Raw genomic sequence first — 17,772 nt, 5'->3', positions numbered from 1 at the left:
TTTATTTTTTAAATTTTTATTTATTTATTTGACAGAGAGAGATCACAAGTAGACAGAGAGGCAGGCAGAGAGAGAGAGAGGAGGAAGCAGGCTCCCTGCTGAGCAAAGAGCCCGATGTGGGACTCGATCCCAGGACCCTGAGATCATGACCTGAGCCGAAGGCAGCCGCTCAACCCACTGAGCCACCCAGGCGCCCCTAAACCATTTAAATCCTCTATAAATTTTAGCACACAGCCCTTTGGCCAGTTTGATCAATCTCTTCTGTCGCTGCTCCTTAGGCCGTGTTTTTCTGTGGCCTGTAATTCTTCAGTTGCTTCTGCTAGGAAGTTGGGGAAACTGTCTCCACATGCTGGCAGCCTCCAGAACAGTAGCTCTTTGACACTGGGCTGGAAAATTCGACAGGTTTATCACCCACTTGGACTCTTCAGGCACCAGTGAGGCCATCGCCTGTTGAGAGGGCTCAGTCTCAGTCACTGGTCATTCTCTCCTCCCCCCTTCCTCCTTCCCCCTTGCTCTTCTCCGTTACTCCTCCTCCCTTCCTTTCCTCACCTCCCATTTGAGTAGTTGAATTTTGTGTAAATAGACTATGTTCTGTTACCTATAGTGTTAGTAATAACAGTAATGAAGTAAAACCTCTTGAGAAAAATTAAGCATTTTAGTACCCAGGAAACTATTGGAGGCCTTTCCAAGTGGAAATGTCTTACAAATAAACGTACATTCTCCGTCCAGAACTTGTAAAAGTCACTGAAAATAAGAAGAGTTGATAAAAGCCTGACAGGACAGCGGAGGCTGTTTTCAAATACCGAGTTAACCCACAGGGGGCGCCCTGCTGGCAATCTGGGTTTCCCACAGCCAGACCAAGCGTGAGGACAGGTTGTAATCTGAAGTCTGGACCTGGAGGCGCTTCACATGGAAACACAAGTTGTCCCGTAACTGTGCCGAGTTGAACCGTGGAACTTGAAATACCTAAGGAGCAGTGACAGAAAAGATTGATCAAACTGGCCGAAGGGCTGTGTGCTAAAATTTATAGAGGATTTAAATGGTTTTAATTTCTACTATCAGAGATTCTCACCTCCCAGACTCATTTTAGAACCTAACCCTATAGGAGATAAAATACTGCAGAAGACCAACTGAATGCTTATGGTCAGGTTGTTGCCTTGCATTTTCAGATAACTTTGATGCAACAAAATATGCCTTTTATTATTTGCAAATCCTGCGTTATATCATCCAATTAAAGACATTCTGTATATTTGAACCAAACCTCTAGGTTATATTGTGTGCATTTTAATTTTAAAAGTCAGATGGACATTTTGATGTATCCTGAAGATGGTTGAAATTAAATGCTGAACTCTTCTCTTAGCTGTGCTTATTTTAAATTTTTTTCATATTAAATCTGTTTATCTAGTAAGTAGCAAATCTCAATGTGTTAAAAAGGACCTTAAGAATTGTGATTTGGAATTATGAGATAAGTTGGATTTTCTTTTCAATATTCTTGAAAAGGACTTCTGAAAGGGGCACCTGGGTAGCCCAATTGGTCGAGTGTCCAACTCTTGGTTTCAACTCAGGTCATGATCTCAGGGTTATGAGATGGAGCCCCACGTCTCAGGCTCCGTGCTGGATGTGGAGCCTACTTACAACTCTCTCTCTCCCTCTCCTTCTGCCCCTCCCTGACCCCTACTCTGTCTCTAAAAAAAAGGAAAAAGAAAATAAAAGGACTTGTGGTTTTCTGATGAGGACAAGATTTCATTTTGTAATGTGACACTGACTTTTTTTTTTTTTAATATTTAGAAACATTGTGATAGACAGAAAGCAAATCTACGAATTCGCTTCAGACCTTCGCTTTTCCAGCATGTTGGTCTGCATTCTTCTCTATCAGGAAAAATACAGAAACTCACGGTTGGTGATGTAATTTTATTTTCCTCATGCACATACAGTTTGTTATTTAGTGTTTAGTCACTGATTATTCTTCTTAAGTATAAATAAGCTATATGATGTTTAACAGCATATGTGTTTCTCCTCTTAGGATAAAGATTACATGAAACCATTAATTCTTAAAATCCATGTAAACCCACCTGCAGAGATATCTACTTCTTTGAAGGTCTACCAAGGACATACACTGGAAAAAACTTACATGGGGGAGGATTTCTTCTGGGCTATAACCCCAGTAGCCGGAGACTACATCTTGTTCAAATTTGATAAGCCAGTCAATGTAGAAAGGTTGGTGACTATTGAAATCTATTTGGTCTTAAAAATTTACACCTCTTCTTAGTGTGATTTACGATGTGTTTTTTTTTGTTTTTTGTTTTTTTTTAATGTGTATAACAGATGTGAGGAGACGGTGGGTCCCAAGTGTTAGATTGTAAAATACTTTCCTACAACTCAGTAGAAAAATGGGTGTGTTGTTTTTAGGTAGGACATCAGCTCTTAGCATGTTTGGTAAATTCTTGGTATCGTTGAACAAATGTTTAGTGTAGTTTTTTAGTACTTTCAGGCAGAATTCTTCCTCAAAATATAGATTAGTTTTCATGTCCTTATTCTAGAATATCCCTCAGGGTTGAGTGAGAGCTAGTCAGTTACCTGGAAAATTGGTTGAAATGATACTTTTGACAGACTGTGACCATCCCTAGTCAGTGATTTTACACATGCTGGCTTGCTTTTAGACCACCGTGGAAGAATTCATAACCCTTTTGTGTTTTTCAGAATTTATGTTCATTTAACAGAATTTAGGACTCTTTCCTGCCTGTTTTTTAACAGTCATGATTTACCCCAACCTTTCTTCAGTTTGGGGTGTATTCCCCAGACTATAAACCATCTGTGGTACACTTAAATGTAATCCCTGAATGGAATATAATTCTGTAGCCTGGGGCACATTGTGTTATGTGTTCTTGTGTGAGGTGTGTCCCGTTGTTAGAACCCACAAAAACTCATTTGGATTAATTCTACTTAAGGTTTTCAGAATAGTGCGTAGTTATCATGTTATTGATTTTATTTTATTACTCTAAACTGATTCTAAAGAGGAATTTAAATGTGTAAAAATGTTTTGGGCAATATGTTGAGTGCTGTGAAGTGTGTAAACCTGGCGATTCACAGACCTGTACCCCTGGGGCTAATAATACATTATATGTTTATTTAAAAAATTAAAAATAAAAAAAATGTTTTGGGCAATGGGACTATCCCTGGAAAAACCTAAAAATACTTTGGAGTAATATTTCACATTTATGAATATATAATATTTTGATGTTAAATTTAATGTTTACTTTTATACTTACAGTATGATATTCAGCACTTTGAAGTAGTATTTACCACACTTAAAAGAGTCATCATAGGGGCATTTGGGCAGCTCAGTTGGTTGAGCCTCTGACTCCTGATCTCAGCTCAGGTCTTGATCTTAGAGTCAGGGGTTCAGGCCCTGTGTTGGGGTCTATGCTGGGTGTGGAGCCTACATTGAAAAAAAAAAAGATGTCATCATAAATATCTGAAATGGGGTTAATATCCAAAATATGTAAAGAACTTACCCAACTCAATACCAAAAAAGCAAATGATTTGATTAAAAAATGGAGCAGAGGACCTGAAGACACATTTTTCCAGAGATGACATATAGATGCCCAACAGATGGATGAAAGGATGCTCAGAATCATTAGGTGTCAGGGAGAGGCAAGTCAAAACAATGAGCTGTCACCTTATACCAGTCAGAATGGCTAAAATCAGAATGACAAGAAAGAACAAGTGTTGGCAGGGGCATGGGGAAAGGGGTCCCCTTGTGCACTGTTGGTGGGAATGTAAATTGGTGCAACCACTATGGGAAACAATATGAAGGTTCCTTAAAAAATTAAAAATGGAAGTACAGTATAATGCAGTAATTCCACTACTGGGTACTTACCAAAGGAAAGGAAAACACTACTTCAAAAAGATTCTTGCAGCTCTATGTTTACTGCAGCATGATTAACAGTAGCCATGATAGGGAAGCATCCCAAGTGTCATCAGTAGAAAAACAGGTAAGATAAGGAGATTGTGGTATATGTACCCATGAGGGAATATGCCACACAAAGGATGAGATGTTGCCTTTTGTGACAATGTGGATGGACCTAGAGGGTATTAAGCTAAATGAAGTAAGTCAGCCTGAGAAAGACACATACCACATAATTCCACTCAGGAATCTTAAAGAAAACAACCCACAAGCAAACAAAAAGCAGACTCAGACCCGTGAATACAGAAAACAAACTGGCGGCCAGAAGGGGAGGGGAGTTGGGGGGGGGTTGGGAAAAATGGTGAAGAGGAGAGGGAGCTACGGGCTTCCAGAGATGGAATGAGTACGTTGCTGGCATAAAAGGCACAGCATAGGGAATACAGTGAGTGACAGTGTAGCAGCCCTGTATGGTGACAGATGGCAGCCGCCCTTGTGGTGAGCTCAGACTCACACAGAGATGGCGGATCACTGTGTTGTACACCTGAAGCTAACGTAGCATTGCGGGTCAGCTATACTCAGAGACTTCTAAACAAAGAGTTATCATACAATTAGAAACAATTTTTTCACCTCCATAAATCAAATAGTCTCAGACCATTTCTGTTGGTTTATTTTTAACAAGTTAAAATTGTGCCAGCAAAGAATCTGCTAAAGAACTCCTGTTTTGGAGATCAGATTTGTTAACAAATGTATTTACAATAAACTTCTATAAAGTATATGATCCCACTGAGGGCCCATTTCTTTTTTTTTTTTTTTCAAAGATTTTATTTATTTATTTGACAGACAGAGATCACAAGTAGGCAGAGAGGCAGGCAGAGAGAGAGAGGAGGAAGCAGTCTCCCTGCAGAGCAGAGAGCCCGATGTGGCACTCGATCCCAGGACCCTGGGATCATGACCTGAGCCGAAGGCAGAGGCTTAACCCACTGAGCCACCCAGGTGCCCCTGAGGACCCATTTCTATAAAACACAGTTCTTTTAAAATCAGAGTATATCTGAATTTTCTCAGAGTTCATGGAGAGACCCCCCACCTTGCCTAGAATAGGGAAAAGGAATCACTTTTGACTTGCACAATAATGGACTTGCTGGGGTGGGGGGTAAAGCAGAAGTTGTATTTATCAGTACAGAAATTAAGTGGTAGGGAAAATATTTTCTGACTACATATTGTGATATGTTTTGATTACAAAAAAGTTTTAAAATACAAAAAAATGAGGGAAAAAATCACAACCCCATAGATACCACTGTGATCATATTGGCACTTTCTACCTTGAAAGCCATTATGGTCTGTATGTAATTTTATGTCTTATATTTTCCATCATAATTTGTCATAAATGATTTATAAACATTTTTTAATACCTTTTTTAAAAGATATTTTTATTTATTTATTTGACATAGAGAGAGATTACAAATAGGCAGAGAGAGGGGGAAGCAGGCTCCCCGCTGAGCAGAGAGCCTGATGTGGGGCTTGATTCCAGGACTTTAAGACCACGACCCGAGCCGAAGGGAGGGGCCCAACCCGCTGAGCCACCCAGGTGCCCCTTGTAAACATTTTAATAGTTGCACATTCTCCCCACTGTCGGCTATACCATCATTTATTTCTTCTGATATTAAACTTTGTAGATCATACTGACTCTTCCGCTGTAATCTCATAGTAAACACCTCTGAATCAGTCTGTTTGAATGGCAAATTCTGTCCATCATTCCTTTCTTAAAAGTGGCTTCCTGGGCTGCCTGGGTGGCTCAGCGGGTTAGAGCCTCTGCCTTCGGCTCAGGTATGATCCCAGAGTCCTGGGATCGAGCCCTACATCGGGCTCTCTGCTCAGCAGGGAGCCTGCTTCCCCTTCTCTCTCTGCCTGCCTCTCTGCCTACTTGTGATCTCTGTCAAGTGGATAAATAAAATCTTAAAAAAAAAAAGTGGCTTCCTCTGTTTTGTATTGGTCTGTAGCTGAGGTCATGAGTGGCCCATAAGTTATAGCAGGTAGCATTTCAAGTCAAAGATGTCTTTTAAAAAAAGGTGTCTCTCATCTGAAAATGTTGGAATTAATCTTTGGCGTAGCCTAGAGGGAGCTGAGGGTGCCCTTCCCTCTGTAACACTGGAAAATCCGGTCTTCATCCCAGATGATTTCTGCCCACAAATACCATACTGTATACCGTTAGCCTCCTGTCTCTGCTCCTTGCTCAGTACTTTGAATAGGCAGGGGATTTTGTCAGTTTTCATAAACTCATAAACTTGTTACAGTCCCGTGAGGTGAGAATCTCTGCACTTTTAGAAGAAACTCAGGCTCAGGAAGCTAATGTAACTTGTTAAATGTGAGAATTCTCTAAATGAGAGAATAAATGAGAGACTTAGGGTTTGGATCTAGGTCTTTTAAATCTAAACTTTTCACCGTTTAACTTAGTTAAATTTGTTTTCTTTTTTTTTTCTTTTTTTAAGATTGTATTCATTTATTTGAGAGGGAGAAAGCAAGCACAAGTGGGCAGAGAGAGAGGGAGAAGCAGGCTCCCCACTGAGCAAGGAGCCTGGTGTGGGGACTCGATCTCAGGACCCTGGGATCATGACCTGAACTGAAGGCAGCCGCATAACAGACTGAGCCACCCAGGTGCCCCTAAACTTAAGTTTTCAGTTTAGATTTAGATATGCTTTGCATGCCCTGTCTGGGTTTTACACCCACCCGCCCTCCCTCCTTTCCCCATATACACTTACACGCACACTGGTTTTCAGGGTGTCAGAACCTGAGGACATTATCCTCATACCCCGGGAGTATTTTAGATTGATCATAGTTGCCATTCAGATGTTTGTTCATAGTGATAAGTGGAATTATTCAGATATTTGGAATTGGTTAATTTACTCTCAGGCTCCTAATACTGAAATTATTTGCATTGGGTAAAGCTAGTCTTTGAACTTGCCATGGCTCATGGCCGTCCTGGTGAAAATTTTCTCGGGCACAAGATACAGTAGTATTCTGTAGGTGCTGCAGCTTCAATTACTCCTCGAGAGTATCGTATGTTTAAAACAGTGTGAACCGCAGCCTAAATCTGTCTTTTTTTTTTTTTCTTAAAGTCTGTTAAATACATTATTTCGTCAAGCACCACACATGCCCCTTCTGATGGAAGGAATTAACACATCCCCTCAGGGTTGCGTCCTTGAGTTTTTAGGTTCCCTGCAACTATTCGGAACAGTAACATGCCCTCGCTACGCGCCCTGGTGCAGTCCCCACTCAACCCAAGCATTGCTGGGAAAACTCACTATGAGGTGAGGCCGTCTTCCTGAAACTTCGTCAAGTCTAGTCTGACTCATACTTTTATGTTTGTCTTTTCAGTTACTTGTTCCACAGCGGCAACCAAGAACATCCAGGAGATATCCTGCTCAACACAACTGTGGAAGTTTTGCCTTTAAAGGTATGCCTGTTTTTTCCCCTAATTCTTCAGAACTAAGACCAGGAGACTTGGTTTGAGGTTATCCTTACTGACGAGGTGAAAGAAAATTCTCTCGTTTGCAGGACCTTCATGACAAGTAAGATTAATTTTTTTTTTTTTAAATATGGAACACTTAGTATATGTCCCATCTGTCTTATTAATAGAGCCTCCATTTTGTTTCCTGTTGGAAAATAACGTGGAAGTTCCTACTAGGAAAATAAGTGAATCATCATTTTACTTTAATGCTTAACTGGTGTTTATATTTTGAGTCCCAAATGCCATGTGGTTTTAATGCCTGTTGTTTAATACACAAAATTAATTTACTGGTCTTTAAGGAGTGCTTAGTTTTCTTTCAGGTTAACACAGTTTTTTATTTTTAATGAACCCTAGTAAATTGGTTTAAATTTAAATTAATTAAAATTTAAATGTTCTAATCAATGTATCATTATCTGTATTTATTTATATTTATATATTTAAATTTTCTAACCAATCTAGAAAGATACATAGATTCAGATAGTTATATATAAAAGAATATTTGTATTGATAAACTTTTTAAGATTCAAGACTGAGATGACATTTTTCTTTTTTAGAAATAGCTGAGCCGCAAACATCACTCTTATGTTTATTAAGATATATTAGATCTGTTGTAAATAGAAGTAATGATTTGCAAAGTTAATGTTTTTGTTCTATTTTAGAGTGAAGGTTTGGAAATAAGCAAAGAAACCAAAGACAAACGATTAGAAGATGGTTATTTCAGAATAGGTAATACCTCCTACTTTAACCTAGTAGAATGTCCTTGACTTTTCTGGGCTAACTTCTAAGTAATTATAACTTCTCGTTGGATGTTAAGCACTTTAGGGTTATAGTTACCAATGTCCTCCCAAGTTGTGTGGGTTCTCATGTTTCATACTTTGTCTTGACCCAACCAGGATTTCAGATCAGAGGTTCATTTGTTGGTTCCTCTTTCTCTCCCCACCTTCTGTTTCATGGTTGATAGTCACTGCTAGATCCTCTGCCTTCAGCTGCCTCCTGCCCTCTCTGACCGGGCGATAGTAGCTACTTGCAAGGTCCCAGCAACATCCATGTGCCAGAAGCTCTGTGCCTTTAGCCCCTGCCTCCTTCCTGAGCTTCAGGTCTGTACTGAGATGCTTTCTCTCTCTTTAAGGATTTTATTTATTTATTTGAGAGAGAGAAAGAAAGAGAGAGCACCAAAGCAGAGGGGGTGGGGATAAGGGAGAAGCAGGCCACTTGCAGAGCAGAGAGCCCCATGCGGGGCTCGATTCCAGGACCCTGAGATCATGACCTGAGCCGAAGGCAGAAGCCCGGGCACCCCCTGAGATGCTTTCTGACATGGCCACACCACCATTTGCTCTGAGCATCTGTGCCAGGGTCGTACCTTTCGGCCACCATAGTTTTTGCTGTCACTGTTCACCTGGTTGCCTAAGCCCAATCTTGGGAGACACCCTGAACACACACCCCACTTTGCACTGTCTGTTAGCATAAAATAGGTTCGTCTGGGAATGCCTAGTCACCTGCCCTGGGCTGGTGCTCAGGCCTCTGCCTCTGGGTCTGGGCCGGAGAAGGACTGCCTCTCCCTGCATCCTTCCCCTTGCTTTGCCCGGAACCCCAGCAGTTGCCTTTCTAAAGCGTCCCTGTTGCCACGGTGTTAGCCTGGAGAGAGATCTTAACGCCTTTCCATGATCACATTCCTTAGCTTCCATCCACTTTCACATCATGTTTCCTTTGACTCTCAGTTTCCCTTGTCCTGAGTCTCTTGTTCCTCTCATGCTCCTTGCGCTCATGTGCGGCTGTGCCTCTGGCCATTTTCTCCACCTGATATTTCTCCTAATGAAGGCTTTCTCATTTTCTGTTAAACACTGCAGCTGCCCCTCTTGTCTGCTCTTCCTAACACACTGCGTGCGCTTTACTGTGTGGCCTTGCCATGTCACAGGGCGGTCCCCTGTCATAGCGCGGTCACCTGTCACAGTGCAGTCCCGCGCACTTGGCGGGGAAGGCAGGTGGCGATGGCCCTTGGCTGTCTCTTGCAGTTAACATACGCTCTGTTGCTGGATGGGTGTCAACTCAGTGAATGAGGATGTATTTTCTTTTTCTTAAAAGTAATGCTTTTCTTAGTGGTAGGCAGAAGAGAATATTGGTAAGTTTACACTGTAGGTGTACAGGACAGATACAATCAGAAAACTGTCTTGAGAGTTTTCACATCTGGTGTCATGGTTTCTGCTACAAGGTTTGTGTGATAACCCTAGTTTTTGTGTAGTTTTGGTGGATAGATGAGTTTCATTATTTTCGTATTTGGGTTATGTCTAGAAATGTACAAAAACTTGGCTGCATATCCAAGACATTTATTAACCCTATTACTTGTCCGTTATTTAGTTTCTGAGACTGTTGTGTTCTAGATTAGGAAAGCATAGGGAATTGACCATCAGTAGTAACTTAAAGATAATGACCATCTAAGACAGCAGCTCAAACATGTTTAGAACAGAAGAGAAAGTGTAAATCAGCCAGCCTAGGACCTTGTATAACAAAAAGGTGCATCAGAAACAAGGAGCAACTGATTTCTTTCAACTGAGTATGAAACAATTCCACTCCCTTAAGTATGCCTTAGTGGAATAGCTTCGCAGACCTTCCTCATAGTGGAATAGCCGTACCTGGTGAAAATTATTTTCAAAAAAATAGAGCAGATGGAGAGACATTACTCATGAAATTCTGAATCTGAGTAAGAACATGAAAAGTCTGTGGCTTTAGGCACCTGACCCACTGCGTTCCCCACACTGCCTGAGCTCAGTGAGACTGGAGCTCTATTCTCGACACTTTCTAGTCAGTCCCAGTTGTGAGGCAAAGAGCCCTGTCAGAGAAACACTGGAAGGACAGACTGGTGCGCAGTCGGGGTGCGGTGGGGGGGGGGAGCCCCACAGGGCGTGACCCTGCAAGTCTCGGCCAGTACCAGGAATTGGGAGTTCTAATTACCCTCCAGTAAGCTCCTCCTTCCTTTCCCCCTTCTTTCCTGTCTCTCAGTGTGGACCTATCAGTTCACTGGGTCAAGAACAAAAATTAAATTTCTTGTTCAGGAAGCTGGTACAGGCATGTGGCACCAAACGCAAACCTGAAAACATGAATTTCAGTCTCCTCTGCTCTTCTTTTCCGTCCTCCCCAGTGCTTCCCAGAGGAAGTTCCTTTAAGGCTTTGTGTCCTTCTAGAAGTTATCTGTTCAGAAATGAAGAGATACGAATATATTTAAAATCACACAGGAATGATAACATGCTGTACGTCCGTTGTTCTGCATCTTTTCCCTGATCAAATACACAAGTATTATATATGAAAGAGGAACATTCCAAAAGGTCATAACATTTCAGATGCGCAGAAGATACAAATAATAATGTAATGAGCATCTGTGTGTTTGGCTTAAGATTTGCCAATTCAGTTGTTCTTCCCTAATACCTTCTTTCCCCCTCCCACCCAAGGAGAACCACTGTCCTAAGGTTTGTGGTTACCGTTTGCGTGTCCACTTCTACTATGTATGTACGATGTATTCCTGAACAACACGCAGTGTTATTTCGCTTGTTAAATCTGAGCGAAATAATAACCTTCCATAGTCTACAGTTTCTTTTCTCGCCCCATCATGCGATTCATCCATGTGGATGCGTGTATCTTTGGCTCGGTCATTTACTTGCTGTGTAAATGTTCACGGTGGATATATCACTGTCTGTCCTCCTGTTTGTTTATAAAGTTTGTTTCCTTTTTTTCCCATTATAAAGAATGCTTGTTTGAACAATTCTGCACATGTATGAGAGTGTCTCTGCGTTGAGAGTGCAAGTAGATCTTTAGCTACATTATCTTCTGTTGTACTTTATTCTGTTGTACTGTATTCTTTCTTCATTCTTTTAATTGGCTGCCTAGTATTTCCATGGATTACCATATCAAAATTCGCATAGCCGGTCCCCTAGTGGTGGATGGTTGTTGGCAGTTTTTGCTACAATTTGTAGTCTTTTGGACATGTGAGAGTATATCTGCAGGATAAAATCCTGGGTGAAACTGTTTTTGTTGTTGTTTTTAAAGATTTTATTTATTTATTTGACAGAGAGAGATCACAAATAGGCAGAAAGGCAGGCAGGGGTGGGGGGCAGGGAAGCAGGCTCCCTGCAGAGCAGAGAGCCCGATGTGGGGCTTGATTCCAGGACCCTGAGATCATGACTTGAGCTGAAGGCAGAGCCTTAACCCACTGAGCCACCCAGGTGCCCGTGTTTTTTTTTTTTTTTTTTTTTTTTTTAAAGATTTACCTATTTAAAGAGTGTGTGCATGCACACAGAGGGAAAGCGCAGGGAGAGAGAAAGAGTCTTAAGCAGATTCCCCACAGACCCTGGAGCCTAACACAGGGCTCAGTCTCACAACCCTGAGATCACAACCTGAGCCACAACCAAGAGTTGGTTGCTTAGCTGACTGTCTCACTCAGATGTGTCCTGGATGCAGGTGTTTTAAAGAGGCCAGTTACACCATTAGGTAATTACCTTTCTAATTAAACGAGCTCATCAGATGATAGTATGATACCTCATTAAAGTGTTTCAAGTTTCACAGTATTTTTCAGCCCTAAGTTCCCTGCCTAACTCAATAATTCAGTAATACTTTTTTGTAGTATGTACTTCCCACCCCAGTCTAGCCCCAGCATGGACATACTTTCATGAAATAAGATTATTAATAGGGGCGCCTGGGTGGCCCAGTGGGTTGAGCATCTGCCTTCGGCTCAGATCATGGTCTCAGCGTCCTGGGATGGAGCCCCGCATCGGGCTCTCTGCTCAGTGGGGAGCCTGCTTCCTCCTCTCTGCCTGCCTCTCTGCCTCCTCTCTCTGTGATCCTCTCAGTGATCTCTCTCTGTCAAATAAATGAGTAAGATCTTTTTTAAAAAAAGATTATTAATAATTTTTAAATAAGAAATACGTTTAATACTACAAGTCTTCTTGGGGGCACTTGGGTGCCTTAGTGAAATGTAGGACTCTTGATTTTGGCTCAGATTGTGATCTCAGAGTCGTGGGATTGAGCCTGACCTGGGGTTCTTGTGCTCAGTGTGGAGTCTGCTTGTCTCTCTTCCTCTGCCCTGCCCCGGCTCGCATGTGTGCATTCTCTCTCTAAAATAAATAAATCTCTAAAAAATATATTACAGGTTTTCTCTGGTATGATTTTCAGATTGAACATATCTTACTAAAAGCCTATCATTATTTTGTAAAACTCTAGATTAGGCTGCATAATCTCCACACCAGATAGCCTCAGTCCTGCTCTGGCCCTCTTCCTCTTGGTTTTTTTCCCTCCCTACTTCCTGTTTTTGCTTAGAATGTTTAATTTTTTTTTTCGTTTTTATTTTTCAATGGTTTTGAAAAAAATGAAAATTATATATTGTGACATGTAAAAATGATAAAAAGGTTTGATTTCAGTGTCCATAAATAGTTATTGGAACACTGTATTGGTGCTCGCTTACTTCTGTGCGGTCCATGCGCTCTGACGCCCCAGCGGGTGAGAAGAGCCGAGAGTTTGCAGCCAAGAAGGAGGTGGTGCTGGGGCACTCCAGGTAGTGGCAATGCAGTTATGATATGACCGTGTCCCCGCACACCACCATCCTGTGATGTTTAAAAAATAATAATCATAATGATAACCAGTGCTTACACATGATGCCAAAAACTATGAAAGTGGACTTTGAATGCCAGTGCTTTTTAACCATGAAAATGTGGCGTATTTGATCAGATCGGATGGCAGATCGCCATGGTTATTACGCCGTGATGTGACAGCTGGTCTGGGGAACACATTGCCATCCTGAGCACTCACGCTGTTCCCAACTCACAGGAAAGCAGAGGTCAGGAAATCAGAAGATTTAATGGACAGTATTTCATGACAGCAGAATTTCTTCCCAGAAATAAATGCCCATGAGGCTGTAACCAGAGTGAGTGTCGGGGTGACTTGGGTGTTAGCCAAGTAAATGAAGCCAATGACCAAGCGTACGTTAAGTAGTATTTAATTGGAGCAGCCAAGATGTGTGTGCAGATAAAATAAACTTAAGACCATCAAGCTTTCACTCACAACCAACTGCTTGAAGAATTGAGGACACTGGGAACACGATCAGTCAGAAGACAAAGCAAGACCATTGACTGCCTAAGTGTTAATAATATGATATGGTATTTATAGCATATTTTAACATAAACTACATGAAAACAAGAGAACACAAGACAGGAAGGTAATAACTAAATGTATATCATTGTAAGATTATTACTAATTGGCAAAATAGAATTTTTTTGAAGTCAGACTGATAACAAGTACATTGTACATAGTACATAGAGTACCAATAAATAATAAAGTGTATATATAAATATAAACATATATACACAAATAGGTAAAGGATATGTTTAAAAAAGGGGGGGAGTTGGAAAGAGAAAATAAATTTAAGCCCTAGAGTGCTTGAAGGTTTCTTCCCCATTGTAAATTGAAGAATTATATTTAATAGTTATGTAACAGATATTCACATCTTGTTGGGAAAACAGCTTCCTTCATAGAAGGTGGAAAAAATACTGCAAATATTTCGTCATGCCAGGTGTTTATTCTTTCTAAAACCCCAATAGTGTCGTTTTCTTCAAAATTAATCCTGATTATCACTAAATGTTCTTTACTTAGTTGACTCCCAAATGCTTGACACTCCTTTTTTTGTTTTTGTTCTTGTTTTTTTCCTGGTCTTTGTACATTTGTGTGTGTGAGGGATTAGATACACTAATGCATTTTGTACCTTTTTGGATGGGGATATTTGCAAGATCACGGTCAGAAATCCTGCTAGTGCACAGTATCTGGGGGTATTTCAGTGCACAAAAAGTCATAACAAATATAATTATATGTGGGAAATTCGATCTAGACCTGCAGTACAAAGAAAGCCTAAAAAATCTTCTTGCCCTAGGTAACACTAGAAAACACTAGGTAACACTAGAAAAAAAAAAAAAAAAGGCTGAATTCTATCATTTCCATTAAAAAACAAAAACAACAACAAAAAAAAACAAAGCAAATTGTTTCCTGGTCTCTTGATGAGTTGATAGAGGTTATAGGTACTGCCTAGTTGTTATTTGGAGTCAATGCCAACCTTGAAGTAACTGAAGCATTGGCCTCTGAAAAATCTGCATGCAACCAAGTACAGGCAAGAATATTTTCCAACAAGCTGAGAAAACACAAATTGAGTACAACCTGAAGTGAAATGTGTTACACTGAATGGTGGTGAAGATATCCATAAAGAAGAAGGCTTAGTTGGATACGTGTACAGAGCTTGTGGAAATGTAAGCGAAGCCAGTGGTTATTTTATTATTCATCTGGTACTTTACAGGAACTACTTGAATCTGTCATGTATCATCATTTTATTGAACCAGCAGCGTCATCAGTGAACTTGATTCATTCTCATGGACTCTGCCATGATCAGTTCTGTGAATTTTTGTCAGAGATAGGAACTGAACAGTATGACCTTCTGGACCACACAGCAGCTCTGGGGCTTAGCTGTGATCAATTTTAAAATGGAAAAACAAAGCAAAACAAAAAAAGAACTTTTTTTTTTTAAGCCCAGGAACATTATTGAAATTTTTTCCCAAGACTGCCCTTTACCACTATTATCTCTTAGAAAGTTAGTTTTTGGTGCAAACTTGATAATGTTTTATTCAAGCTAAAATTACAAGACAAAATAGCACTTCCGTGCAGACCTTTTATTCCAGCCAAGCCACTGATGACCATGATTATTTGAGCTCCAATATCAGACTGATCAAGAAGCTTCCACCTGACTTTTGCTCAAAAGTGACTCATCTGCAGTGTAGTAACACTTGCAAGGCAAGTATTGAGGAGAAGAACCTAATGGAATTCCATGCATACCCTCCAAGTGATTAATATGCTCCAGCAAAATCACGTGCTAGTGGAGCACCTAGGCTGTGTGAAAGGAATTAGTCAAGATAAAATATGTAAAATCTCATGGATTCATATGAACAGATGAACATTTACGATCGATTTTAATGAGGAAGATCACTTTGAATCCCAGTTAACTGAATGATGTTAACCACCCCCCCCCCACCATCCTAAAAGGAATTATGTTTTTCTTGGTACACCTGCATGGTGGTTCTTATCATTTGAATTTCATCAATAAAAATTTTGTGGACATTTTTTCCCCCACTTCCCGTGTAGAAGTGTCAACCTGATATGGGAACAAACTATTTGTCTGTCACTTTTTCCATTGCATTTTGTTGTTTTAAGAAATTCCTCACAGCAAGAAAAATTGGATATAGAGCATGCTACCTTCTTATAGAACCTCTTGGTCCTAGCTTTTTCAACTTGTCATTTGTAATAGCAGTTTTCTATTAGAACCTCCTGGAGGAGGTATCACTTCTTAATTCCTTCTAGATGTGACATGGGAACGGATACATACAGATTGAGTGCCTGCTCAAGGCCAACCATTCTATGGTATGTCTGAAAGCACTGAAATTTGCTATTACTGACTTAACCTTCAAAGGGTTGGACTGAGCCATGGTAAAGAGTACACTTTGGTAAGGTTTGGTTAAGTCACATTTTATTAAAAACCTGCATGTTAAAATATTTTTGATGCAAGAACATACACACACACATTTAATTTGCAGTAAGAGAAAGTATAGCTCTGCCTCTCTTACTAGGTGCATAAGCATACAATTCGTGAGAAATTTGAAAGTTCAATAAAAGTAGAAAGAAGGGAAAAAATTCACCCAGGCCCATCTTGACAACACCCACTGGAAATGTTTTGGTGTTTTTCTTCCCTGTTTTAAGTCCATGATACTTTATGCTTGCTGATTTCAGGCTATCCAACATGTGTTGATTTTTCTTTTGAAGGAAAATTTGAGAATGGTGTTGCCGAAGGAATGGTGGATCCTAGCCTAAACCCCATTTCAGCCTTTCGACTTTCAGTTATTCAGAATTCTGCCGTTTGGGCCATTCTTAATGAGGTAAGACAACGTGTGCTATCAGTGATACAGCTTAGATGGTACGTTGTTGTTGGTTTTCTGTGGGGGGTTTTTTGTGTGTGTGTGTGTTTTTTTTAACCACATTTTTATTTTATGCATAAGGCCTTTATTGTACTTCTCATTATTTTGTATTTCAGATTCATATTAAAAAAGTCACCAACTGATCATCTGCTAAGAAACCAGTACATTTTTTCCTGTGAATTTGTTAATTAAAGATAGTTAAGCATGTACCTTTTTTTTTTTTTTTTTTTTTTTTTTAACTTGAACACTACCTCTTGTGAAATCTACTGTAGATAAAATGATTGTCATTTCCACTTGGAAAGTGAAGCTCCCATGGATAATTGCATTCATTCGAACCTAAGCTGTTCTCCAATTTTAACTTGACTCAAACATTTTACAGTTATGACAGCCTGTTAATATGACTTGTACTATTTTGGTATTATACTAATACATAAGAGTTGTACATATTGTTACATTCTTTAAATTTGAGAAAAATTAATGTTAAATACATTTTATGAAGGGGGTACTTTTGAAGTTCATTTATTTTACTATTATAGACCCTCTTTTATAGCTTATCAGGGATTATATATATATATAAATATATAAATATACATAAAAATGTTATGGAGTTAATTTATTAGAAACATTTAAGAAGTACATATTTTTGTGCAGTAAATTTTTGAATCAATACTTTTTTTGAAAAGTTACCTTGCTTTTTTAAGTTCTTTCTATATTTTTCTTTGGAAATGCAAACATTACAAATGAATGCCATTTTTCAAATGCACTGCCATTTAAGAATGATTCTAGATTGATTTCCTAACTGAAGTACTTTTATAATTGCAGTGATTCTGAACAAAATATTTTCAAAGGCATTTGTCATTCCTTAAAGCCAAGATTTTAAAGACCAACGTCCTTCTTGAGGGTTATTTTACTATACTGTTTATGGTGTAAAAAAAAAAATCAGTCTGATAAACTTTAATGTGCAGGGGTCATGCATTCAGCCCAAATTATCATGGACTCAACTCATTACATTCCCTCTGATATGTAAGATGACAAACTATTTTTTCTTTTTAAATCTGTGTCTTTAATCAATGAGTTAGATGCATTATCTCTTGTTGATCCTTTTATATCTGCACCCATTTAGTGAGTTCTGACAAAATGTTTTGTATGAGTCAAAATCATTGAATTTTACAGAAAAAAATGTAATATTGGTTTTTAGGGAGAGATTGTAGCAGTTGTATGTTTTTGCAAAGTGACTTGCTCTGTTGGCTTTATGAACTAACAGGTAAATTCATATCTGAAGAGCATTTATTGCTCTTAATCATGTAATTCCAAATGTTATTACTACTGGAAACAAAAAGACTATCAGCCTTAGCAATCAGCGATCTTTA

The 17,772-nt window shown here is 39.6% G+C and overlaps 2 protein-coding genes across 9 annotated transcripts in view; one reads left to right on the top strand and one right to left on the bottom strand.

Moving 5' to 3' along the window:
* Positions 1 to 16,611, top strand: part of MGAT4A (alpha-1,3-mannosyl-glycoprotein 4-beta-N-acetylglucosaminyltransferase A) — a 151,238-nt gene extending 134,627 nt beyond the window's left edge. For all 8 annotated transcript variants that reach the window (XM_032352003.1, XM_032352009.1, XM_032352007.1 and 5 more), the window contains 6 exons: positions 1,789 to 1,896; positions 2,024 to 2,217; positions 7,280 to 7,358; positions 8,072 to 8,138; positions 16,251 to 16,363; positions 16,519 to 16,611. In XM_032352003.1, coding sequence (XP_032207894.1) covers positions 1,789 to 1,896; positions 2,024 to 2,217; positions 7,280 to 7,358; positions 8,072 to 8,138; positions 16,251 to 16,363; positions 16,519 to 16,545 — 588 coding nt within the window. In that variant the 3' untranslated portion in view covers positions 16,546 to 16,611. The remainder of the gene's footprint in view (positions 1 to 1,788; positions 1,897 to 2,023; positions 2,218 to 7,279; positions 7,359 to 8,071; positions 8,139 to 16,250; positions 16,364 to 16,518) is intronic.
* UNC50 (unc-50 inner nuclear membrane RNA binding protein) overlaps positions 10,452 to 17,772 on the bottom strand; it is a 28,919-nt gene continuing 21,598 nt past the window's right edge. The window contains exon 6 of the mRNA XM_032352012.1: positions 10,452 to 10,598. Within this exon, the coding sequence (XP_032207903.1) occupies positions 10,588 to 10,598 (11 nt within the window). The 3' untranslated portion in view covers positions 10,452 to 10,587. The remainder of the gene's footprint in view (positions 10,599 to 17,772) is intronic.

This window comes from Mustela erminea, chromosome 7 (assembly GCF_009829155.1).
Source record: "Mustela erminea isolate mMusErm1 chromosome 7, mMusErm1.Pri, whole genome shotgun sequence".
NCBI lineage: Eukaryota > Metazoa > Chordata > Mammalia > Carnivora > Mustelidae > Mustela > Mustela erminea.
This window is presented reverse-complemented; position numbering and strand designations above follow the sequence as displayed.